Raw genomic sequence first — 26,348 nt, 5'->3', positions numbered from 1 at the left:
TAATTATCATCAGTCTATTTATCTCTGTATCTGTCTGTCCATCTATGTATCTGTCTACCATCTAGGTATGTATGTGTGTATCTATCATCTGTGTATTTGTGTATCTATCGTCTATGTAATTATCTGTCTATGAATCTATCTATGTGTTTGTCATCTACTTTTCTTGCATTTATGCATTCACGGGGGCATGGAGCCCAGGACTTTTTGGGGGTGAGGGCTGGCTAGGACCCTCTGGGAAGCCGTGGGGCTACGGGGCTGCTTCAGGGAGAGAGGGAGCTGCCCTTACAGGCTCAGACTTGCTGTCCACTGGAGGGTTGGCATTTCCCGGGTCCAGAAGCTGCCCGGCTCTCTGCCCTGGGCACCAGGAAGTGTCTTGTGCCCGTGTGGTAGTTCTGGGGGAAATTACGCATCAAAATTTAAATGGTTCCTATGACCTTCAAGCCAGGAGAGGAGGTGGTGCGGAGAAGCTCTGCTGCCTCCTGGAAACTCAACTGCTGCTCGTCAAGAATGCCGATGGGCTGTCCCCGCGGGTCACAGTGGACAGGCGGGGTGCCCCTATGGGCGTGTCTTCCGTAGTGAGCGCTGTCATCTGCTCCATGTGTTTGCACGACCTAGTGGATCAGAGTTTGTACCTTCTTAGTGGAAATGCAGGGAAGTTTGGAAAATGTCAGACTGCCCAGTGGAACCCCTTTGTGCTGGTCAATAGCTGAGGGCAGTGGTCTCCAGACGGCTCTGACTACACACTCCTCCCGGTAAGACCTACTTACATTAGTTGTGAATATAGTGTAACGGGATGCAGTAGAACAGAATCTTACCTGTTTGTCAATGTGTTTGTGTCCCATTTTGCAAATGTATTGCATGTGTTCTACAGCCCTCACAGGATGCGACAGTAGATGATGGATGAGCCACAGGAATAGTGAACGGGCTGTGTGCTCCCCACTGGGAACGGTGGTTCCCAAGCACAGTGATGATTGGAATCAGCTGGTTGGCTTAAAACCCAAGTGGTCCCAGTTACCACAGCAGCGATTTTGGTGATCCGCTGTGATTGGCAGTTGAGTCCAAAGGGAGATGTAGTCACTGAGGGAATCTGCCTCTGGGGTCTCTCTGGGCCTGGGAGGAAGGTGAGCTGGGCGGCCCAGTGGCAGGGGTCAGGGCCTGTGGCCTGGCTGTGCCCAGTGTGCCCAGCTGTGCACAGTGACTCGAGGTGGGCCGGGAACATTCCTGTTCCAAGATGCTCAACATCCACCCTCAGGGGTTCCCTCATCGTCTGCCTTCCAGAAGGCACTCTTCCGTGACTGCGACCCTGGGGGGAAGGCCTGAATGCCATACTGGGAGCAGAACTACTTGTGAACTGATCCTGGGGGCATTGCGGATTCTCTCTCCAGTTACAGGAGTAAACTATCAAGGTGGAAAAGTAAAAAACGCACATAGAAGAAAAAAACCCAGAATGTGATAGAACATGCCAGAAACAAACTACTGCCGAATCAGCCTGCAGTCTGGCCAGACCTTTATATGTGTGAGTGTGCATGTATGTGTGTGAATCGTATACTCTTCTTTATACTGCGACGTGACCCTCGTGACCTTTGACCTGTTGCTGTCATGCATCCTGGTATCTCTCTGTGCCCCCACGTGCGTCACCCCCTGCAGAGCCACGTGCTTTCTTGCTGGGCACCTTTGCCTAATGTAATACAGCTGAACTCTCAGGCTCTTGTCTGTTGTGTGCTCTTGTATAAATCCGAGTGCAGTGAGCGCCCTTGTCTATACAGACTCATGCGCTTTTCCAGCAATTTCCTCAGGATATGTTCCTCACCTTCTTAAGTCCTGTGGTTTACATTTCACTAATACTTAAAAAAAACCTTACAATTTTATCTTTGCTGTTCTAATGGGCAGAAAACCATCTCGTTGTTTAGAACTGATGTCTTCTAGTCGGAGCCATTAAAGGGCTGGGGCAGGGCCTCGGGAGGCTGGGCAGAACAGTGTGAGCCCTCCGTAGTGCAGCCAAGGGGAGCGGCAGCCCGCGGGAGGGTGGGCTCGGATGTTGGGGAGCCGCATGCATGTGGAGGGCTGGTTCTGACGCCCGGCGCGGAAGGGCTGCCCCTGGCCCAGGTTTGTCCAGCCCATAGGGAGCCACCATCCTGTCCCAGTCAGGGTTCCAGCCATGGATGGGAATCATCTGGCAGTCCCCAGACTCCTCTGTGATTGGAGGGGATGAACTAGAGGCAAGTGGCTTGGCCAGGGGACAGCAGCTGGTGAGTGTGGATGCCCCACGGCAAGCCCTCAGCACATTCTGTGCAGGGAGGAGGGTGCCTTCCGGTCCTGCCTCTTCTGGGGCTCAGGTCATGACCTCTGCGGGGGGAGTTGGCCTAGGTGTTGTGTTGGTGTGATTGCAAGAGAACATCTGGCTTGCTTTCCTTGTCCCCAAAATAGTTTTGTATTTATTTTCGTTTCCCTTTGTTTCACACTGTGGGACCCAGGGTGAGCCAGCTGCCCGAGTGGGACACCAGGCGGAGTCCAGGGTGTCAGATCCTGTTTGAGAAGGGTTCCCGAGGGCTGGGATTGATGAGGAGCAGAAGGAGTGCCAGGGGCTCTGGCCACCAAGGCAGACTCTGGGTGTCCTGCTGCACCCTTCAGCCAATGTCACCCACCTGGGGTATGTGGGGGCTGGCCCACGGAGCGGGGCCAGGAGGCGCAGCGGGCAGAGAGGGGCTCACGGAAGGCTGGAGACAAAGGAGCTGCGTGTGGGAATGCCATTTGGGAGAGCTGTGTCAGGGGACATCTGGGTTCTTCTCCCACCTCTGCCGTCTTTGACAACATCTTACAACTCTCTGAGCCTCGGTTTCCCAACTTCTGAAATGTTGGAGATAATTCCTAGTCACAAATTTGCTGGGTGCGTCTCCTGAAATAGTGCATATGCATATAGCCTCAGTGCATAGCATAACCCTTACACACACACACACTCACCAATGCACACACAGGCACATGTATGCACTTGTATGCACACACACACATGCACAAACACGCACACATGTGGAAAAGTTATGTAAACTATACAGTAATTCTAACCTGAAGCTTTTCTTCCTGTTGGGTAGGTTTAAAATAGAGAGTAAATATAGAATTCTCTGGAAGTCGTTAATTGTTCTTTCAAGTAAATGCTAACGATGATGATGGTGATAATGGCCAGTGCTGTCAGAGCGCCTCTGAGTGCAGAGCAAGCCTTACCTGTGCGTGCTGTCACGCTGTCGCAGGGTGGAAGCCGTCCTGCTATGGGTTAATGGGATTGTGTCACTTGGGATCTGAAGTCCTAGGGCCAAGGGATCCTGATCTCTGGAGACCCTCCCAGGAGATCAGATGGGCAATAATCACAATGTTTGACTTACCATTTATGATTAAACCGTGGAGCATCTGTCGTCCTTCCTTCTCGGGGGGTTTGTGATGTGTGGACTGACAGGACACGGAGATTCAGAGTGACCCTTGTCATTTGTCATTTGCAGGCTCCAGTGGGTTCCTCACCACCTGCATCTCTCTGCGGTGACAAGCCGTCCAGGTGAGTGTCCCTCACCGAAGCTCATCTGTGAGCATCTGGCCTTGGGTGAGACCTCGTAGAGGAAGCCTGGGCGTGGGGTGATTTTATTCTTTATTAATTTCTTTTTTGATTTTAAAAATAAATTCTCAAAGGAGGTACATACCATGGTTATGTCCTTTTTTCTGGATGTGAGCTCCCAGCATTAGAGGCCCGGGTTGTGGGGACACGTGGTTGTCTTTCAGTAAATCGTCACATTGCTGGGGCTCGATTGTGAATCTGTAACTTTGGGTGAGGTTTCAGGCTTGATTCTAGCACGTGGGATGAGCTCGCTCTTTGCCTCCATCAGGGCAGGTGCCTGGAGGGACTGCCACAGCCAGTGCTCCTGCATGGACCGTCCCTCGCAGAGGACTGTAATTCATGCAGAAGTCAAATTATTATTATTTTTTTGTGTCAGTTTTCCAAAGAAATCTGACTTGATTTTTAAAAGCAATCAGAACTCTTGCATCCATGTTTGGTGAATAAGGTAGAGAAAAAAATCTTGGGAATTATTTGGATCCTAGTTTGAATAAATCAACTGTAAAAAATAAGTTTATAATTTGGATATTTGATGATGTTTCTTTTAGGTGTGATAATGGCATTGTAGATGTTTTCAAAGTGTCTTTATCTTTTGTTTGTTTGTTTGTTTTTGGTGAGGAAGATTGACCCTGAGCTAACATCTGTTGCCCATCTCCCTCTTTTTGCTTGAGGAAGAATGACCCTGAGCTAACATCTGTGCCCATCTTCCTCTAGTTCGTATATGGGATGCGTGGCCTTGATGAGCCATGTGTAGGTCTGTGCCCAGGATCTGAACCTGCACACCCCAGGCCACCTCAGTGGAGAGCGCAAACTCAACCACTACGCCACCAGCCCAGCCCCTAAAAAAGTGTCTTTATCTTTTAAAAATGAATACCAAGAAATTTATATTCTTTTTCATTTATAAGAATTTTTTCATTCATAATTTTCATTTTTCATTTATAATTTATATTCATTTATAAGGAACTTATAAATGAAATGACATACTATCTGGGATTTCCTCAAAGCAGTCCAAGTGGTGGAGGAGATAGCAGAGGGGTTGGATGGAAGAGCTTGGCTGTGGGTTAATTTTGAAGTTTGTTAAACCATGTTTTATATTTTTGAATTTTCCAATACTAAAGAAAGGAGAGAGAAACACATATAGCAGGAGTAGGTAATAAATAACAACCGCAAGCCCCCAAAGCTGGTGGTCGTGCTATGGATGGACGGAAACCGCCACCCCGTGAATGTCCTACATCCTGCTGGTTTCACTGCGGGCTGTCTCTGTCTTCGGTTGACCCCATCACCTCTCCCCTGGACCTTTTCCTTTTCGTCCCAACACCACCCACAGCCCTAGGGGCCTCTCCTGGGAGGGGCTCTCTGGCCAGCGGTGCCCACAGCACAGCCCTGGGGAGGGAGGGGGGCAGGGCTGGGATGCTGCATGCCGGACGGTTGTCCTGGGCTCGCCTGGGCTCTGGGCTCTCCCTACACCAGCCTGTCCTCACCAGCTCCTCCGCTCTGCTTGGCCTGATGTGCTTGGCATTTCTGCCCTCCCCCCTCCTCTATGCCCCATCTTCTTGCTCCTGATGCCTACCCTCATACCCTACCCCCTAGGCAGAGCCCGCACATGGCCCGTCTCATAGATGCCAGCCATCCCCTGCCCTAGCTGAAACACCCCTTCATTATGCTGCTGCTGGAATCTCCCCCCAGGTCATCCCCTCCTCCTTGGGCTGTGGGCCCTGCACACCGGCCCTGGATGCTACGTGCAGACATAAGGAGTCCTTTGCAGATGTCTCCCAGCCTAGGCCTCTGCTCCTGTCAGGCCTGGCTGAACGTGCTTCTTCCCAGCTGCCTGGGGCTGACCTGATACCAGGGAGCGTGGATGAGGCTCCTCCTTCCAGGGCCCAGGCCTGCGACCCCACGCTCTCCTGCTGAGGCCCTCCGGCAGGCCTGTCCCTCGGGTGCCACAGCGCTGCCGTTGAACCTCTGCTCTTCCGTTTAGCCCGGCTTGGAGCTCGTGTTGTCCTGTCATGACTTTCGATTAGCGGATTTATGAGTGCCCTCCTGTCATGGGGAGATGCTAAGGGGATGTAGCCACAGTATATTCCAAGTCCAGTTCCTGTGGGAAGCAGTGAGGGGATGTCCCACATTTGCTGCTGCAGGTTCGTGGGCTGTTTCCTGACCAGCGCCCCCTCTCTTCTAGGCCTGCTGCGCTGAACCCCACCATGGAGGACGGCCGCGAGCTGGACCTCACCTACATCACTGAGCGCATCATTGCCGTGTCCTTCCCTGCGGGCTGTTCCGAGGAGTCCTACCTGCACAACCTGCAGGAGGTGACGCGCATGCTGAGGTCCAAACATGGGGACAACTACCTGGTGAGTGGGGGACAGTGAGCATGAGGACACTGAGCATGAGGGCAGTGAGGGGACAGTGAGCATGAGGGCAGGTAGGGGACAGTGAGCATGAAGGCAGTGAGGGGACAGTGAGCATGAGGACAGTGAGGGGACAGTGAGCATGAGGATAGTGAGCATGAAGGCAGTGAGAGGACAGTAAGCATGAAGGCAGTGAGGGGACAGTGAGCATGAAGGCAGTGAGGGGACAATGAGCATGAGGACAGTGAGAGGACAGTGAGCATGAGGACAGTAGGGGACAGTGAGCATGATGACAGTGAGGAGACAGTGAGCATGAGGACAGAAGGGGACAGTGAGCATGAAGAGAGTGAGCATGAGGGCAGTGAGGGGACGGTGAGCATGAGGACAGTAGGGGACAGTGAGCATGAAGGCAGTGAGGGGACAGTGAGCATGAGGACAGTAGGGGACACGGAGCATGAAGGCAGTGAGGGGATGGTGAGCATGAGGACAGTAGGGGACACGGAGCATGAAGGCAGTGAGGGGATGGTGAGCATGAGGACAGTAGGGGACACGGAGCATGAAGGCAGTGAGGGGACAGTGAGCATGAGGACAGTAGAGGACATGGAGCATGAAGGCAGTGAGGGGACGGTGAGCATGAGGACAGTAGGGGACAGTGAGCATGAAGGCAGTGAGGGGACAGTGAGCATGAGGACAGTAGGGGACACGGAGCATGAAGGCAGTGAGGGGACAGTGAGCATGAGGACAGTAGGGGACACGGAGCATGAAGGCAGTGAGGGGACGCTGAGCATGAGGACAGTAAGGAGACAGTGAGCATGAGGACAGTAGAGGACATGGAGCATGAAAGCAGTGAGGGACACTGAGCATGAGGACAGTGAGGGACACTGAGCATGAGGACAGTGAGAGACACTGAGCATGAGGGCAGTGAGGGACACTGAGCATTAGGGCAGTGAGGGACACTGAGCATGAGGACAGTGAGGGACACTGAGCATGAGGGCAGTGAGGGACACTGAGCATGAGGACAGTGAGGGACACTGAGCATGAGGGCAGTGAGGGACACTGAGCATGAGGGCAGTGAGGGACACTGAGCATGAGGGCAGTGAGGGACACTGAGCATGAGGGCAGTGAGGGACACTGAGCATGAGGGCAGTGAGGGACACTGAGCATGAGGGCAGTGAGGGACACTGAGCATGAGGGCAGTGAGGGACACTGAGCATGAGGACAGTAGGGGACAGTGAGCATGAGGGCAGTGAGGGACACTGAGCATGAGGACAGTGAGAGACACTGAGCATGAGGGCATTGAGGGACACTGAGCATGAGGACAGTAGGGGACAGTGAGCATGAGGGCAGTGAGGGACACTGAGCATGAGGGCATTGAGGGACACTGAGCATGAGGACAGTAGGGGACAGTGAGCATGAGGGCAGTGAGGGACACTGAGCATGGGTATAGCGAGAATGCACTGAGTTTGCTGAAATTGGAAGAAGGCACCCGCGTGTCCTGGGGACGGTCATGGCCTGCAGGGTGGGGTGCAGTCCGTCCCTCTAGGTCAGGTACTTTGGGATCCTGGTTTACAAGGGGGAGGATGGGCTCACACAGCGCAGTGGCTTTGGTCCTGGCTGTGCTGCCCTGCCAGTGCTGTGGAGAGCCAGGAGTCCCCACAGGGAGCAGCCAGAATACAATAGCCTTGGCTGCAGGCTGTGGCCCCCGTGCCCTCTGAGGGTGGACAGGCCTTATCCATGTGATTGACTTTCCCTGCCCTCAGGACAGGGCCAGCCAGCCTCCCCCAACGGGGACAGGTGTCCCTGCTATCAAAAAGCACGTTCTCTCCCTTGTCCTGAGATAGATCCGGAGGACAAGGGGTGGGTGTTCCAGAAGCCAGTGTCTGCCCTGGAGACAGTGGATGGCTCCATTTTCAAAACACATGTGTGAAGTTGGCGGATGGAGCCCACGTCTGGCCTGTGGAAAAGCGTAGACCAGCCTTTCCCTGCTTCCCTCCTGCATCCCTGGTTCCATGTGTTCCCATCATGCCAGCCTGTCCCACAGGCTGCTCCATCTGCCCTGTGGGCGCTGGCCAGTGACTTAGGTTACAGCCCCCTCGCACCTCCCAGCCCGGCCCTGGGCGGCCTCCTTATCTCCATCAAAGCAGCTAATCTTTACCCTCAGCGACAAGGCCGTTATTGTCCTCCTTATCAGCCCCATCCCATGACAAAGGGGCTGGCGGCAGGTGGCCCCACTGATGGCTGACTTCCTGCAGCCTCTGCCCCAAATGCTCTCCTCCGGAGCGGCCAGTGCAGGAGCCCAGGAGGCTCCGCCTGCTCCCAAGGACCTGCTGCTGTCCCCCGCCACCGGTCCCCTGCCACGGCCTGCTTACCGGCAGGGAAAGCGGCGTGGAAGCCCCCAAGGTCGTCTGCCTGTGTCCTCGGGGCTCTGCGTCTCCAGGACTTCTGCCTGTCTCGTAGAGGGGTCTGCCCGCCAGAGCCTGGTCTCCCTCCTGACCCCTCACCCTGGCAGTCGGCACACGCTGAGTCCCACTCCACATTCCCTGCCGCCTCCCCTGCTCACTGTCCCCAGAGAGCTGGCGAGACTGTCGCCTGGGGCTGGGGTCTGGGCAGTTCCTGCCTTCACACCGGGGGGGCCCTCATCGGGGCAGAGCTCCCTGCAGAGTGGCTGGGCCGGGGGTCTCCGCCTGGTTTTGGGAGGAGGGCCTTTTTGAAAAGTCGGAAGAAAGACGCCCGTGTGTGTCTTGTACAGTTCCTGAGTTAAGAGCCCTTGGTGGACACCTCTCCCTTCCCCACACACATCCGACTTTCGTCCTCTGACCATCGAAGGTGGAGACAACGAACCCCCAGACCACTGACTGAGGCGTTCAGGGGGCGAGTCTCATCAGGCCAGAGGGGCCAGGGCCTCTGTGGAAGGTGGGCCACGGGCCTGGTAATTCTGAAGTGGGCCGGGCCCGTGTTTCAGAGGTCCAGGAGGCAGCCTGTGTCCGGCTGAAGGAACTGGGATCCAATCAGGGCAAAGGCGGCCCCCCACTTGTAAGCTGGGAGGTGCTGTGCCACCTGGACAAACTGTCCCGTCTGCTCTCCTCAGTGTCCAGTCTCTGAAATGAGAGGGACGTGTGTTAATTTCTCAGGCCCCTTGCTGCTCTGACGTTGTCCTTCCTTTTTCTTTACTAAGGTGTGCTCAGGTCCTACCTGAGACTTGCTTGTCCCTGAGCGGTGAGTGGCTCTGGGCTGTTTCTGAATGTCGGGGCCTCAGCTCCTCGCAGGCCAGGCTGGCCACACACCGAGGCAGGGACGGCCTCCTTGCTGTGTCCCCTCTCCCCAGGAAGCCCGTGCTTTCTGGGGGCAAGGCCAATCCCGTAGGATTCCGTATGCCATCCTTATGTATTTGTTTTATTTTGTTTGTTTTTTATTCCATGACAATTATCTGTCTATACATTTCAGCCTTTTATAGTCCTTGATACCTCAAAGGCAAATGGTGTATGAAAATGCACTTGTGTTTTCTCTTTGATCTCTGAGGACGTTGACTTGTCTAACAGCTTTTTATTTGCCCTTTGTAGGTATTGAACCTTTCGGAAAAGAGATATGACCTCACAAAGCTTAACCCAAAGGTACGGACCTTGGGCCTTGATGTTCTGAGTTACATAGACTGGCGGTGAGGCTTCTCCTGCTCACCAGCAAGAGTGTGTTGTGAGTCTTTGTGGAGTGTGCCTTGATGAGAGGTATTAGGAACTGTTCATATCCGTGGGTTATTTTTTTAAATTCATTTTCTGTTAGTCTGAAATAATCATAATTTCACAGGAAGTTACAAAAATAGTACACAGAGATCCGATGTGCCCCTGACCCAGTCTCCCTTAATGGTACATCTTGCATAATTAATAGTAAAATATTAGTGCCAGGAAGTTGACCTTGGTTCAGTCCACAGACCGCGTTCAACTTCCACTGGGTGTACATGCAGCTGCGTGTGTGTGCGCGGTTCCCTGGCATCTCGTACCATGTAGGTTTTTGTCACTACCACCACCATCAAATACAGAGCGTTTCCACCCCAGGGATCTCCCTCCTGTCGCCTCTGTACAATTGTCGTCCTCCATCCATTATTCTTTTCACTAGTAAAGATTTAGGGGGAAATTTTTAAGGTTGCGTAAATGTAAGTTATGGCATATGTGCTATATATGTTCCATATGTTGGAATATTTTGCAGCCATTAGAGTAAAAAAAAAGTAACTTGATGAATTGCCTGTTTTAACAAAAGCAGAGTATAGAATTTATGTATACTAGCGTCTCAACTCTGTTAAATGAACATAGAGTGTCTAAAGGATTCGTCAGAATGTTACTGCCTCATCTCTCAGAGGTGAGAGGGTGTGACTTTTTCTGCTTCCTGGCAGTTTTCTGAGTTTTTCCATCCTTTTACACTATTTGCATTGCTTTTCTATTAATCTCTGCCTCCTCTCCCCACTTAAAACGTCTGCCACTGTAGGTGTTAGACTGGGGGTGTGCGTCAAGTTGCTTGGAGTTGCTGATTTTTGTACACAGACCCACTGTGCTTCTTTCCATGTGATCAAGACTTTCTTTGTTCCTGCTCCCAGTTGTGAGCAAGGTTTGAAGGCGCTTCCTCCCTGGGGGGCAGGTCCCTGTCCTTTGAGGAGTGTGTTTCTCCCAAGCTTGCACAATCGGCCTCTCTCTGAGACTTTGTCTGCACCATGCGTGGGGGAACAGCTCGCTGCATTTTCCCAAACTGCGATTTTAGTCTGAATGGAGGAATTTTGGCAGGAGCTTGGGCCAAGAACTCCTATTTCAGATCTTGCCAGGCCTTGGCCCCTCCCCGGGAGCCTTGCACCATTAGCGGCTCCTGAAAGCCCTTCTGGAATTATCATTCCAGCTGCAGAAGAGCAGATAAGACCCAGGGACAGAAGTCTCAAGGGGGCAACATAATCCTTCATAGTTTTCTTTCCAGTGAAGGAGCCTGGCCGCAATTCCCATGAAGTTTTGGAAAAGGAACACGCAGCGTCTTTCTTTACTCTCGACTGAAATATTTTGGTAAATAAGAAAAGCCATCGTGAGATGGCCTCAGAGGCCCTCCAGAGATGGATACCAGGAAGCCCCTTCTCTCTCTCGTTGCAGATTCTGGACGTGGGCTGGCCAGAGCTGCATGCGCCACCCCTGGATAAGGTGTGCACCATCTGCAAGGCCCAGGAGTCCTGGCTGAACAGCGACCCCCAGCACGTGGTTGTCATCCACTGCAGGGTGAGCCCCGCCTCCACGCTCGGGGGTCCAGTGGGACCACCTTTTCACTCCAACTTCCAGCTCTGTAGGCATTTGTGGTTAGGTTTTCATACTTGACCTTAAAAACAAGAGTCATCCCACCTCCCAGAGTTTGGCTTCAGAGTTTATAGGATTGAAGTCCCTGAATGCGTAGCTGGACATTTTGAAATGAATGAAGGATACCAATAAGAATGAATTCTTTCATTTTCATGCATTTTGATTTTTCAGGGAAAGTCCTCTTTTAAAAAGAGAAGAGCATGGTTACAATACACGGCCTTGGACTTCCGGTGCTGCTGAGTCATGGTTATTGATTGACTTGAGATTGGGGGCAGGATGCTGAGGCAGCAGGCAGATGGTCCTTTCCATGCCCACCGCCCAATGGGGACGTGACATGTCCACCCTCCCAGGGTGGCTGGGGGCTAGCTGTGGAAACGGTAGCACATCGTCCTGGCTGCCCAGGCACACTTGTCAGCCGGGCATTGTCCTGGCTGCCCTTAACCTGCTTTGTATCCTCCTCCAACCCCCTGGGACACTTCCTCTGACATCTCCTGTTTCTCAATGGCCCTGGATTGTTCATAGGCTCTTCCTGTACTATCTCTGATTCCTCAAACCTGATTGGTGCTGAAGGGGAGTGAACAGGAGGCAAACTGACTGAGGGCTAAAGCATGTGGGCTTACCCCTCGGTAAGACACTTGTAGTACCCGAGGACAGGGATTTCCCCAGACACGCCTTGAGCAGGTGCAGCATGTGGGAGGAACACTGTGGGAAGGGAAGGTGCTGTGGGCGGGTCTTGGTCCCAGAAGGAACGGGCTGCGCCCTACTTTGTGCATTGTACACTCCTTTCTTATGACCATCAAAGCATCTCAAAAATATTGACACTTCCTCCTTGAAGTGTTTCTTCTTTCACACGCAGAAGCCACACAAAAATCCTTTGTATTATGGCACTTAGTTTAAAAGAACCTTCCTTTGGTTTATATCAGACTTTCTATATTACTTTCCTATAAGAGCACTAAGAGTTGCTTGTATAATGATGGATGTCAGCCAGCTCCTGACGCTGGCTAAAGCTTCTGCACTCATGCATTTGATGGGCGCTCGGTGTGGAGAAACATGCCTCCGGTGCACAAATGCCATTCGCTTCTCTCTGTTTCTCTCTCTTTTCTCACGTCTGACTTGATTACATTCTCCCACAAACAGCAGGTACTCCCATCAATTTTCTTCTCAAATTTTTTAAGTTAACCTGGGCTTTTTCAAAGATTGAGTTATATTAAGGAGCTTCTTTTCAAATTTGTGCTTTGGTGCAAACTTAAAAAAATAAGAAGAGAAGGTTTTGTCTTTTTTTTTTCCCAATTATTGTGTTTTCCATCAGGTGCGGCCTGATGATTTAGATGCAGTGAAGATGATCCTGATGGGTCATTGCTGCCTAGCATCACTTCCCAAGCCTTTCCGAGCCACATTCTGTAGCCCAGGGGTCCCAGAGCAGCAGCAGAGCCCGACCCTATGAGAAACGCAGGCCTGGCCCACCCAGCCCTGCTGCCAGCAGTGTCTCCAGAGGATTCTGGCACACTCTGGACCTTGAGAAGCACCCCGTCACCATTTATTCCATTTGGGTTGTTCACTTCAATTTTGTAATGAACTGAATTATAATATTATTTACAACATCTGGGTCACAAGTGACGAACTTCCTGTGTAGAGATCTCCAGAACGCGTGCTCTTCCTGAGCCACACCTGGCTCTCAGGATGAGTCTTGTTGGTGGGATTAACTAGGAACATGTTGAAACTTCTCAAAAAAGGATTTGCTCATCTCTTGCACTATTCTAGTGACGCGTGAACCATTTCCAAGATGTTCTAGAAAACGTGCCCTAAGAGAGAAGCACTCTTTTAATTTGAACTTGATGTCGACATTAAGAGAAGATCATTGAGGGGCTGGCCCCGTGGCCGAGTGGTTAAGTTCGCGCACTCCGCTGCAGGTGGCCGAGTGTTTCGTTGGTTCGAATCCTGGGTGCGGACATAGCACTGCTCATCAAACCACACTGAGGCAGCGTCCCATATGCCACAACTAGAAGGACCCTCAACGAAGAATATACAACTATGTACCAGGGGGTTTGGGGGAGAAAAAGGAAAAAAATAAAATCTAAAAAAAAGAAGAGAAGGTCATTGAAAGTGCTGCAGGGGCGAGATTGCTGACAGTTGCCAGAACCTGTGAGCTCTGCAGAATGTGCACTTCCTTCCTGACATGCCAGAAATGACTGACATTGCTGGCCTGTCTTGGCCTGGAGGGCAGACCCAGTGCCAGACTGCGATGTCCCTGCTCTCCTATTTGATGCAAAGGGTGGTATTTGTGTGGGTTTGCCTCAATCTCCCCTCTTAACCATCCACCCACTGGTTACTGATTGAGCAGAAATAGCCTACGGTCCTCCTGGAAGATTTCATCCTCCACACTGTTTGTTTTTGAGTGGGTGGTGAAAGACGCCCACAGCAAATTGTGCAGTCAGCAATTCTGAGTTTAGTTAAGATCAGACGAAAACTTCAAGTCCTAAAAAATGTGGCTTGCACTGGAAGACCTCATAGCCATAAATGAGCAACTGCTGGGAGACGGAAGTGGTGAGCACCACCATGTGTGCCCGATTTGGCAGCGGTGTTCACTTAGGTGGATTTATGCAAGAAACGTACCAGTAGCTGTGTGCCAGGAGTCACTGGAAAGGACCCATCGTGTGCCTGCACTGAGTATCTGCAAGCACACATAGGACTTCACAGGACGGAGAGAAGGGTGCCTCTAGGTGACGTTTATACGTGATTGTGGGTCTTTCAGAACTTTGACTTGAATTTCCTCAGTCGTCCCTTTTTAAGAATAGACTTAGGGGTCTTTATGTTGCTGGCCTTTTGTAATTCTATAACAAGGTTGCTAAGTTTTCCTGAAAGACCTGGGCAGTAAGCACTCTAGGCTTTGAGGGCCCTGCCATCTTGCCGTAACTTGCCGTTGCCGAGTGGAAATAACCCCTGACGTACCTAAACAGGTGGGTGTGGCCCTGGTCCAGTCAAACTTTATGTAGGGACACTGAAATTTGAACTTCATATGATTTTCATGTGCCATGGAATATTATGCTTTTAATTTTTCTTCAACTGTTTAAAAACATCATAGCAACTCTAACTCACAGGTTGTAGGGACACAGGCAGTATGCAGAAGTGGCTCATCGACTGTGGTTTGCTGACCACTGTTCTAGGTCAGGGCAGTATGTTCTAGAAGGTTTGCTGACTGCTGTTCTGGGTGAGGGCAGCCTGTCATGTAGCTGTGGTGCTTCAGGCTCCTTCTCCTGTTGGTACTGTTGGCTCGTGGTTCCGGCTGGGTGGCCCGGTCTGGGCTGTGTGTGTCTATGATTACGGATTGAGCACTGCGTTTTCCATAACGCTGCTGGACAGTGGTCCCCTGGGTGTGACCAGGCAGGGCTGGTTGGGGGTGCCAGCAACATTGCAATGGTGCCAGCACGCTGGAATCTGCTGTCCTGCAGCTCTGGACTTCTCTGGGCTGTGTGCAGCCCTCAGAGCCACAAGCCTGTGGAGGTGTTCAGTCTCTGTCACCTGGGTAATTAAGTCATGCTAATTGCTCCCACCCTGACGCAGTTTCTTCCAACCTCATTGGGAAATGGTGAATTGACTGGCTGCCTCTGTGCAGAGCTGCCCTCAGGGGTGTCCACGGATGCCCCAGGCAGCACTGCTCCCGCCGTGGGCACCCAGTGTGTACAGTCCCTGCGACAGGGTGCTGCCATCCCCCGGAACAGGGACAGGACGCGGGGACGCTGGCTTCCCCTCCAACACAGGCTCCTTGGCATCCTCTGAATGAATGAATGTTTTCCTGTTCTAATTAGATCTCTGCCATGGGATTCGAGAGAAAATCAGTTCCTCTTTTTGTCTCCTGCAGGGTGGAAAGGGACGCATCGGAGTGGTCATTTCATCCTACATGCACTTCACCAACGTCTCGGCCAGGTAGGAGGGAAGCATCCATGCTGCCGTGGCATTGGGAAGCTCTGAGACTGGGCGAGGAGGACACTGGAGCCTGGGGGCTGGCCTGGAGGCCGCGGCTTGGCTGACCCGTGCCCTCGTGCCCCTGGTGCCTAGAAACCTAGCTCCAGCTAAGGGTTTACCCTCATGAGAAGGACATCTTCCTAGGTGTGCAGCTATGTATGATTCATGCTGAAGACTTCCATGCAGACATCGAAAATAAAGTGAGCACACCGCCATTCTCCAACAAAAACAATAGGGATAAACGTTACTGTTGTTAAAATCATGAGCAGGGCTGTCTCGTTGAATATCTCACACCCTGTAAATAGTAATGGCCACGGCTGCTGTGTTCTGCATTCACTGGGCCTCTGGGAAGCACTTTGCATATTTCCGTTTTCTCAGTCCATCCTCCTAAGTAACCCAGGAGGCAGCTATCATCACTCCCACTTTACAGATGAGGAAACTGAGGCTCGGCAGAGTTAGGCAGCTTGCTCATGGTCTCACGGCAGGCGAGCCCCATGGGGAGCCGGGTCTGGTCCAGTTCTCAGGAGGTGGAAGAGTAATTGGGGGACTTGGGAGCTGCCACAGTGGGGGTATGGGTGCTGCTAGCAGGAGGCCAGTCCTATCAGCCAGGCACAACGGGCACAGCGAGGCCAGCGAGGCACTGGGCGTGAGCCAGCCCTCCTGGCTCTGGGGCAGCGCGAAGTGTGCCCAGATATACTTCCCCGAGCACACATCTCCGCTCACACTGAAATCCAGTTCAAAAATATCACTCTTTATGGGTTTTGCATCTGCATTGCCCTCTCTTTTCAATGGCCACTTTGTGAAGAATGAACTACTCCATTCTGGGGAAATATAAGCCTATTCATATTAGCCAATAAACCCTTTCCTTTCTAGCAGTAAGGCATGAAATTTGACTTTCCGAATGTTTTCTCTGGAAACAAATTGGGGAGCTCGTGCCTGCCAGGGAGGAAACCCAACCCCCCAGTGAAAATCATATCCCTTCTTGGTGATAATGAGCGTTTGTGTATGTGCCAGACGAGTTGAGATTCCTGTTCACATTGAATCCCTCAACGGAGCCAAAGGCATTGGTGAGAGACCGGACTTTGCCTGGCGGATTCTGGACAGAGCCCGCCCTCACGTGTCTGCCCGCAGCAGCGCAGCTCTGTCTGGGTCCCAAGTTCCATGTGCTGTGCGCAGTCCTGGCACTTGTAGAAAGTGCAGAGACTAAGAGGTTCATTCACTTAAAGCGCATCACTGACACTGTTTCTAAAAGCCCTCCTTTTTCCGAATAGTCAACGCATATTTCAGCTGCACGCGTCGGGTGATTTACGCGAATCTCTCTAGGCCTCGGGGTCCTCACCTGGGACATGGGAGTGATGGTTGTGCCTCGTGGGGTTTTATGACAATTCAGTGTGTTATTGTACATAAGGCACTTGGAACAGCACCGGTACTCAGGTATCAGCTGCCACACTCCTAGGAGTAACAGTATTAAGTACTTTTCAATAAAATGGAGTGACACCACGACACTTTTGTAACCTGCTTTTCTAAATTAGCACCCTTTCCTAAATGTCTTCCCTGACATCATGTAAGTGACTGCATGGTTCTTCATTTGACAAATAGAATATTGCATAATTGAGCATTTGCTGATTTTGCCTAGCTAAAATCAGCTTCAGATGATTCTCCTCTTGAAAGTATGCCGTGATAACAGATTCTCACATATGCGTTTTTGATCATTTGTGCTGTCTGCCCCTTAGATGTTGTTCTCAGAAGTAGACTAATCACAGGGAGCATACATTTTTAACACCTTCGTCACAAACTGTGCTCCAAATCAAAACGCAAACTTCAAGTTGCAAAGTAGGAAGAAAATTCTTGTACCGGCCATAAAAGTAAGAGTTCAAGAAGGCAGAATCAGTGCTAATGTTATTATTACCAATAACAAGATTAACACTGCACATCAACATCGGCCAAAATGCATTATCAGCGTTTAATGACACAAGTAAATTCCAGAAAGAGGAATGCTTAACAGTGAATGGTGGATATGTAACTATACTTTTCTAGTTAAAAAACAAATGCGTTCAATGTGTGAAGTACTCAGTGTTTAAGTGGACCCTTCTGTTTGTGACAGCCCCACCAGCCCAGCCCCTTATTCAGACAAGTGCAAGCTGTGAGTTATCCATCTTATAGCGTGTGGTGAAAGTCAGGTCACGCTAAATTTCATGTTGAGTGCTTGCCTTTGTCCTTCTGCCTCTCTCTGCATGTTCTCTTCTAGGTCCTGTGTCTGTCCTTTTTCTGCAGGGACACATACACATTCTAAAGAGAGGGCCTACACTTAGATCAGATTTTTCAAGGAAGCTTTTGGCTCAGACAAGTCTTAGTGTGGACTTACTAGTGTCAAGTTCCACGATTTATGTGGAGTCAGATCAGGAAAGCCCATGGATGCCCCATTGTGGGGTTTCCTGAAGATGCTGCTGGGTGCACTTGGCGGCATTGTGGAGCTGGGGTTTAGAGGCCCACAGGTTGTTGGAGAGTCACTTCACACACGTGGCTCTGCAGCCCTGAGGCCTCGGATAGCTGTGCACTTCCTCCGGGCCACAGTATTCTGACCCCTCTGAAGCCTGTGGATAGACAGGACTCCCTGATGTGGCCCTCAGGCCATCCCCTGTGGGTCCCAGACTCACTTCTTGGGCTTGATGAGATGTCCAGGAACTGCAGTGCTCCAGGCATGGCCCAGGACCCTCCTGACCTGACACTTGGGTCTGCCGGCTGCCCTCGGCACGGCCCACTGAAACCTGCCTCCTTTGTTTGGAGCCAGTATGGCAATGGGACAGTTAGGATGCCAGGCCTGTGCCGCCGGTGAGAAATAGCTGCTGGGCGACTCTCCTGAGAGTGGTGGGTGGGGCGCAGCCAAGTGCCACACCCATGGGGTTTCAGACCTTGAAGCCCTGGCTTCCACTCCGGCCTGAGCGTATTCCTGTGGGGGGTTTGGGGTCCAAGGAGCGAGGCTAAAGTGGATGTACATGGCAGTAGCAAACAGTAACGCTCTTCTGGTTGCCATGGCTCAGCACAGCCACAGGGCCTGTCCCCTGTTCCCCAGCTTGCCATGGCAGCCACAGAGTTAATGCTCTCTCTCTCTTTTTCTGCTTCCCCAGCGCTGACCAGGCCCTCGACAGATTTGCAATGAAGAAGTTTTATGACGATAAAGTTTCAACTTTGATGCAGCCTTCCCAGAAGCGGTATGTATCTGTCCCGGAGCAGAGTGAAAAGGCAAATGAGGTTTTACATTTAAAAATGTAAGGACAGAAGAGGCACCTCCCCTGGCCAGCTGGGAAGAGGAGGGGAGGGCTTGTTGTCCGGAGGCGTGTGGGTGGTAGGGACCCCTGCCTGGCTCCACGTGGACCCCGACTCCCTTCCCACATGCTCAGCAATCGCATCCTATTGCGATTCTCTTTGCTCTGCTGGAACTGGGTTCTGTCTCCTGGACCAGAGGTCTGTAATGGGCTGGATTGTGAATGTTCTGGGCTTTGCAGGCCACTTGGTCTCTGTCACCACTAGTCTAACACAAGAGTGGCCCTCAGAGGTAGGAAATGAGTGAACTGGCTGTGTTCCAATAAAACTTTATCAATGCACAGGTTCCTGGTGGTAGTTGGCTGACTCCTGCAGTAGATGGTCAGCACCCGAGGCCAGGGGGTCTTTCTCTTCCCTTGGCCTCCCCTGGCCCACCTCCCCTTCTCTCCTGCCCTGAGTGTTCCTGGCAGATGCTGTGAAAGGGCCCTGAGGGAGCAGACTTCCTTTTGCTGCCCACCTCCAGGTGAATCCACGCTGTCACCCTGGCCCAGGTGGAGGAGGGTCAGGGCGTGTGGCAGTGAGAAGGGCCCTAGCCGCCCTCCTTCCAGACCCACTTCCTCTGCGGATGGTGATGGAAGCTAAGCAAGTAGTCACTGCATTTTCATTTTAAAGCAAACAGCAGGGAATTTGCACAAGAATTGCCAAGGCAATTGCCAAGATGGCTTTCCTGCCCCTCACATCTGTTTCTTCAGTGCCAGAGGGCTTGGCCAGCACACGTGGGTGGACGGAAGATTCCACATCTAGGAGGCAGGGTCAGAGGTATGTTTGTTCAGGAGCTGGGTCTTGATATTTTGACCTGGGAAAGGGATTTCAAAGATTGCCAAAGGTACTTTTTCTTTTTGTCCACGATGTTTCCAGTGGCCAGGTCTGTTTGCGTTCAGACCCGGGTGCATTGACCGTGTGGGACCGTGGGTCTGAGCCTGACCGTGCCCTGCTCTGAGCAGTGGGCCCCGCAGGGAATGTGAGTTGCATAAAAACAGTGTTTTATTAGTATTACAGAAACCCCCCTTATCTGAGGTTTCAGATGTCCACTGGAGGTCTTGGAATGTATGCCTCGTGAATAAGTGGGGGGACTCTACACTTAAACAGCTCCTTGGTTCTATTTTGAACCATTAAGTGTCATTTCTCTTTTGAGCAGTTTGCAAAATGGTGGCTTTCGTAAGTGCTCCCAAGAGGAACGTGAGGGTAAACTGGGAGTAACCCACCCAAGGTGCTCAGCACACACCAGGGGACAATGTTTGCCTTGTTTCCTTCCTTTTTGTTTTTACCTTTTGACCCCCTTCACCCATCTCTTCCACCCTCCCACCTCTTGCAACCACCAATCTGTTCTCCATACCTTTGAGTTTGTTTTGTTTTGCTGTTTTTTTTTTTTGAATTCCACATATAAGTGATATCATACAGTATTTGTCTTTCTCTGTGTGACTTATTTCACTTAGCGTAATGCCCTCAAGGTCCATCCATGTTGTCTCAAATGGCAAGATTTCATTCATTTTTATGGTATTTTCCGTTGTATATATAGACCGCGTTTTCTTTATCTCTTCATCCATTGATGGACACTTAGGTTGTTTCCATATCTTGGCGATTATAAATAATACTGCAGTGAACATGAGGGTGCAGATATTTTTTCGAATTAGTGTTTTCATTTTCTTCTAATAAATACCCAGAAGTGGAATTGCTGAATCATATGGCAGTTCTGTTTTTAATTTTTTGAGGAAACTCCGTACTGTTTCCCATAGTGGCTGCACCAATTTACATTCCCACCAACAAGGTTCCCTTTTCTCCACATCCTCACCAACACTTGTTATTTCTTGTCTTTTTGATAATAGCCATTCTAACAGGTGTGAGGTCATATCTCATTGTGGATTTGATTTGCGTTTCCCTGATGGTTAGTGACATTGGGCGTTTTTCAGGTCTTTTTTGGCCATCTGTTTGTCTTCTTTAGAGAAATGTCTGTTCAAGTCATCTGCCCATTTTTTTAGTTGGATTGTTTGGGGTTTTTTTTGCTATTGAGTTGTGTGAGTTCTTTATAGACGTATATATATCTTATTGGATATATGATTTGCAAATATTTTCTCCCACTCCATAGATTGCCCTTTTACTTTGTTGATAGTTTCCTTTCCTGTGCAGAAGCTTTTTAGTTTGATGTGGTCTCATTTGTTTATTTTAGCTTTTGTTGCCTTTGCTTTTGCTGTCAGATCCAAAAAATCATCACCAAGACCAATGTCAAGGAACTTTTCCCTCTGTTTTCTTCTGGGAGTTTTATGGTTGCAAGTATTACAATTAAGTCTTTAATTCATTTTGAGTTGATTTTTGTGTGTGGTGTAAGATAGTGGTCCAGTTTCATTCTTTTGCATGTAACTGTCCAATTTTCCCAACACTACTTATTGAAGAGATTATCCTTTCCCCATTGCATATTCTTTGTGCTTGTGTTGAAAATTAATTGACCATATATGTATGGGTTTATTTCTAGGTTCCCTATTCTGTTCCATTGATCTATGTGTCTGTTTATATGCCAATACCTTACAATTTTTATTACTATAGCTTTGTAGTATAGTTTGAAATCAGAACGTGTGATGTCTCCAGCTTTATTCCTCTTTCTCAAGATTTTTTGGCTATTAGGGGTCTTTTGTTGTTCCATACAAATTTTAGGATTGTTTGTTCTATTTCTGTGAAAAATGCCATTGGAATTTTGATAGGGATTGCATTGAATCTGTAGATTGCTTTGGATAATATCGACATTTTAACAATATTAATTTTTCCAGTCCCTAAGCATGGAAAATCTTTCCATTTATTTGTATCCTCTTCACTTTCTTTCATCAGTGTCTTATAGTTGTCACTGTTCAGGTCTTTCAGCTCCTTGGTTACATTTAGTCCTAGATATTTTGTTTTATATTTTTGCAGTTGTGATGGGATCATTTTCCTGATTTCTCTTTCTGATAGTTTGTTATTAATGTATAGAAATGCAACAGATTTCTGTATGTTAATTTTGTATCCTGCAACTTTACTGAATTCATTTATTAGTTCTAACAGATTTTTGGTGGCATCTTTTGGTTTTCTATATATAATATCATATCATCTACAAATAGAGATAGGTTTACCTCTTTTGTTCTGATTTGGATGCCTTTATTTCTTTTTCTTGCCTAATTGCTGTGGCTGGGACTTCTGGTGCTATCTCAAATAAGAGTGGCAAGAGTGGGAACCCTTACCTTGTTCCTGATCTTAGAGGAAAAGCTTTCCTCTTTTCACTGTTGAGTGTGAAGTTTGCTGTGGGCTTGTCATATCTGGACTTTATTATGTTGAAGTATGTTTCCTCTGTACCACTTCATTGAGAGTTTTTATCATGAATAGATATTGAATTTTATCAAATGCTTTTCCTGCATTTATTTAGATGGTCATATGATTTTTATCCTTTCCATCCATCCAGAATGCTCAGCACATACCAGAAAAGAATGTTTGCCTTATTTTCTTCTTTTTATTCTTATTACTCATTGCATCTTTTTCATAGCATTGGAAGAGTTGCAAAAAGGGGAAAAAAGTCCCTTTAGCATGCCCATGGTTTTCATGTGTCGTTCCTGTCATCGCACACTTGAAGCTGTAACATTCCCATTTTGTGATGATGATGTGGATTCAGTTTTGCATTCCAGGGCTAATGTCCCCACGCCCTTAGATCAGGACAGTGTCATCCTGCTTCAGAAGATGCTCACCAAATCATTACTGAGTAGGTAAACGACTGAGTGAATGCATAAGCTAAGTCTGGAGGAATATTTGAGACCAGAAGAACTTTCGGTGACCGCATTTGTGGGGACAGATGCTGTGATGGGAGTCATCACTGTGCTCCTAAACACCCCCAGGGGGAGCTCTGCTGGCTATTTCGGGACCGAACTCAAGAAATCACTTCAAAATCAGTCCCGTGGTAAGAGTGAATTAATTAGCATGGAGTTTGTGGCCAAGAAGCTTGGAGCCTCAACAATGAGCCTCCTCTGAGCCTTCGTGTAATTAATACTGGGTTTACGAGCTCGCGAGGCAGGAGGCCTGTTTGACAGGAGGTGAATTCTCTCTCACTTTGTTCCTTACTCTTAAAAGCCACAGAACACTTGGCCTACGGCAGGCAGCCCTGCCATCAACAACCTGTTTCACATTGCTTGTTCCCAGCAGCATTGCTGTGGCCAGGGGCAGTCCCCTCTTTTTGCACCTTTACCCTTGAGCAAACCCTGAGGAACAGCTTGTTGAAGCCCTGGTGTGGGCCTCTGGAGGTGCTGGTGACCGCTGCTGTGCTGGAGGGTGCCATGAACTTGGAGGCCCTTTTGCTTTGATAAATAATTTAAAAAGTTCTTCTACAGTCTTAGTTGATCATCAGCATCGTGGAAGTGATGAATTATATGATCAGAGTTACTGACCTCCTTTTCCTCTCCACATTTCCTTTCTTTCCAAGAAGGAATCAAGACAGCAGCACACATTTCTTGGCCCCATTACTTTGAGTTTATTGGGGAGAATGACAGGGACAACTAACCTTTCCTGAGGGTGAGGGGCAAAGGAGACCCCTAGGAGGTCCTGGCGGGGGTCATTCCGGTGTCCTATGAGAGAAAGGGAAGAGAGGCCAAAAGTCTGGGCATGCAGAAACTAGGATGTCCTGGATATTTCTAATAGCTAAAAATTTCCTAACAGCATTATTTGGTTTTTGATAATTCTGTAATTTTTGACATGGTGCCTTGGGTTTCTGAAAGAACCCTTGAACACAAGGCAAGGAAGATGGGGAGCAGGTGTCTACATCCTCTCTCAAAAGGATCCTACTTGGGGAATGTGGCCATGTGGCCAGCAGGTTTCCTGTGCTCTGTGCCATGGTGGCGCCTCCCACACTTCCTCCTGCCCCGGCTTGCAGAGTGGACATGAGGAGCGGGGTTGTTCCACAGGGAGCCTTGCAGAATTGACCGGCTTGGCCTTCCCCTCTAGTCATGATGATCAGGGTGTTGGCAGTGTCCACTTGGGTGACAAGGCCATGTCCCCACCACAAGCTTCTTATGCACTCTCTCCCTAATGTCCATCCTTGCAGCCATCCTGCAGCAGAGGCCTGTTACTCTCCTGTTACAGGCCAGGGAAGGGAGCGCTGAGGAGCATGAACAGGCAAGCTTGGGTCTCACAAACAGGGTAGGCTGATGGGGCCCAGCCCACATCTCCCCTTCGGCTGTAGCGGCGAGGGCTATGGAGGTGGATTTAGGAAGGCTGAGGGACAGATGTGCAGTGACAGCAGCTCCTTTTACTTACAAAAGTAGCACTTTCATCTTGGCTTTTATATAATCATGTTTTCAGGGAGATTTGAGTTTATGTCAAGTGCAATTCTCCTGTTTAGGGAGATTTAGAGAAACTCCAAATGTAAATTTCTGCTTTGGCAAGTGGTTGTAAATAATGCAGTGAACACTGCAAATTTCAAGCTGCTTTAGAACATGAATGAAGCGCATGTGCTTATGTTAGTCCCCAGCCAGCTAAATGTTCGTTTCTAAAACTTACTCGATAGTTGAGATGAAGCATGGAAAGCATCCTCCGCAGGGAGTTATTTTCTCAAAAGAAAGAAAAGATAGTGACAGGAAAATAATGGTGCTGTTTGAAAATAGGCTTCTAATCTGTGCAGCTGTGAGAACTGTGTTGCCTGGGTAGAAACTTTCTATTTTGGATACGGTTGTTGCGATGGTCTTTAAGAGGGCACCTGACACCCTGTCATTCATTCATTCATTCTTATCTACCTTCACTGCCGTAAGTAAATACCAGGTACACAGAGTTGAAATAGACCCTCTCCGTAATTTGCTGATGAAGTAATCATGAAATCCTTTCATTTGCTTTTGTTCCCTCTGATTTCCACCCGTGGTCTGAATTGTCTTTTCTTTGGTGAGGATGGCGGTTTCCAGGTCGTCTTGGGCGGACTCAGTCCTGTTAAATGTGGCCTGGTGACCTGGCCTCTGACTCTCAGCTCCACACAGGTCATCTGACCGCAGCCACAAGCACAGCTTCTATCTGCGGTGGACCGGGTTGCATTTATAAGGTGTCTGCGTAGGTGCTGATTTCTTTGGCCCTTAGAACACTGTTCTGTTTTCCAGGTCATACTCAGGTGGCTTCAGGTAGTGCTTCTCAGCCTGTTCGCCTGAGGGACTCATGAGGTTGCGAACAGGCTTTTGGAACAGCAGGATGAGGCCAGGCCGATGAAAAATTCATGAAAAAATTGGCATTTGTTTTACGTTACAAAGGTTTTCTTTACCCCTACCCCCCACACACTAAAGTACAATTGATGCACAGAGAGGTGATATGCTTAATTTGTGGTGTCAAAAATTGCTAACACCTGTGACAAGCCCCCAGGGACCAGGGGCGTGCCCTGGACCAGGAGCACACAGGCCCATGGTAGCTGGTGGAACCGGGGCCACTGGTGCTCTGCTGTAGGATCTGGAATTTGGGATTTGCCTATAGTTAGATGCCTACAGGACCTGGAAAAGGCACCAGAGACAGTGAGGGGCAATGTGCTGCCTTTACTCGAATCCCGGCCCTGCCTGGGTTCTGTGTCGTGGGCGGGGGGGGGTCAGCAGACCCCTGGCTGGGCACGCAGAGCCAAAGGCCTCGTGCTGACCTCTGGCTCGTCTGTGTAAACCCTCAGCCATACATTTGTGGTCATCACAGCTGGAGGGAAGGACAGGGGTGCTGTGTCAACTCTAACTACACACCTTACAAAAATCAATCTACGAATGACCTTTGTCATGTGTCCCCGTCTTGGGAGTGGGATGGTGTGGTGATGGGGTTGGGGTTAGGTTTTCTTTAATGACCGTTCTGATTGCAGTCCTGCTTATTCTAAGCCTTAGGGTAAACCTTTGCAATATCACAGAATCCGGAACTCTGACTTAGAACTTATGATTGTATTATATCCTGTGAATAAGGAACCAAAAAATGACTTTAGTTCCACAAAGTTAGGCAGTCGACTTGCTGGAAAGTAGCATTTCGTTAATAGAAAATACCCTGAAATATAAATAAATTTTATTTTTTCCTTATTATGAAAGCATGTGAAGGAATAAGTTGCATTTTACGTTAACATTTTTTTGACTTTGATTCACCTAAAAATATGAATCTATATAAAGCACATTTCTAAAAAATGCAGAGGAGAATTATATACTAAGAGCTTATAATTTTTTGTATTGGCTGAGTGATGGATTAGTCAGCCGTTTGTGGACCGATCTGGGAAGCTGGTGACTATTTGGAGCTGTTTCAGGAGGGAGGGCTTGCTGGTCGGGGTCCTGGGTCCTGGGTCCAGGGCGGAGGGCTACCGGCTCCTCCCTTTGCATCTCTGGCCCCGTGTGACCGCGAGGCCCTGCTCTTTGGTGTCATTTGCTGGGAGCTCACAGGGAAACAGCGTTCTGCTGTCACATTGACTGTCCTCACTGAAGGAAGCTACTTCTGTGCTCTCTCTGGCCACTGGGCAACAGTGCTGGCCAGGCTGTGTCAGCGGACATGGAGGCTCCGTGGTCATCATGAGGAGCACAGGCTGATGACCTGTGGGTTGGGGGAGAGATGCTGCTCCTCCGGAGGGTGGCTGTTGGCCTCTCACAGGACTGTGGCTGTAATGAAACCCAGGTGGGCTCTGGGCTTGGCTGAAATCGGACTCCTCATGCCACCCCCAGCCAGGAGCCCCACGGGTCTCTGGGCTGCGGGATCCTCCACGTTTGCATGAAAATGTAGAACAGAAACTGACCCACCATGATGCCTGGTCAGTGTGCTCCTCGGGCCCATGGGTGTCCAGGGTGAAGGACTGTCTTGCCCGGAGTG

The 26,348-nt window shown here is 49.8% G+C and overlaps 1 protein-coding gene across 26 annotated transcripts in view; it reads left to right on the top strand.

Annotated features, from left to right (window-relative positions):
* The window catches only part of TNS3 (tensin 3), a 260,591-nt gene that overhangs the window by 111,292 nt on the left and 122,951 nt on the right, over positions 1–26,348 (top strand). For all 26 annotated transcript variants that reach the window (XM_023639034.2, XM_023639038.2, XM_023639036.2 and 23 more), the window contains 6 exons: positions 3,492–3,544; positions 5,778–5,949; positions 9,507–9,557; positions 11,067–11,189; positions 15,124–15,188; positions 18,356–18,439. In XM_023639034.2, coding sequence (XP_023494802.1) covers positions 5,800–5,949; positions 9,507–9,557; positions 11,067–11,189; positions 15,124–15,188; positions 18,356–18,439 — 473 coding nt within the window. In that variant the 5' untranslated portion in view covers positions 3,492–3,544; positions 5,778–5,799. The remainder of the gene's footprint in view (positions 1–3,491; positions 3,545–5,777; positions 5,950–9,506; positions 9,558–11,066; positions 11,190–15,123; positions 15,189–18,355; positions 18,440–26,348) is intronic.

The sequence above is a fragment of the Equus caballus genome, chromosome 4 (assembly GCF_041296265.1).
Source record: "Equus caballus isolate H_3958 breed thoroughbred chromosome 4, TB-T2T, whole genome shotgun sequence".
In the NCBI taxonomy this organism is placed as follows: Eukaryota; Metazoa; Chordata; class Mammalia; order Perissodactyla; family Equidae; genus Equus; species Equus caballus.
This window is presented reverse-complemented; position numbering and strand designations above follow the sequence as displayed.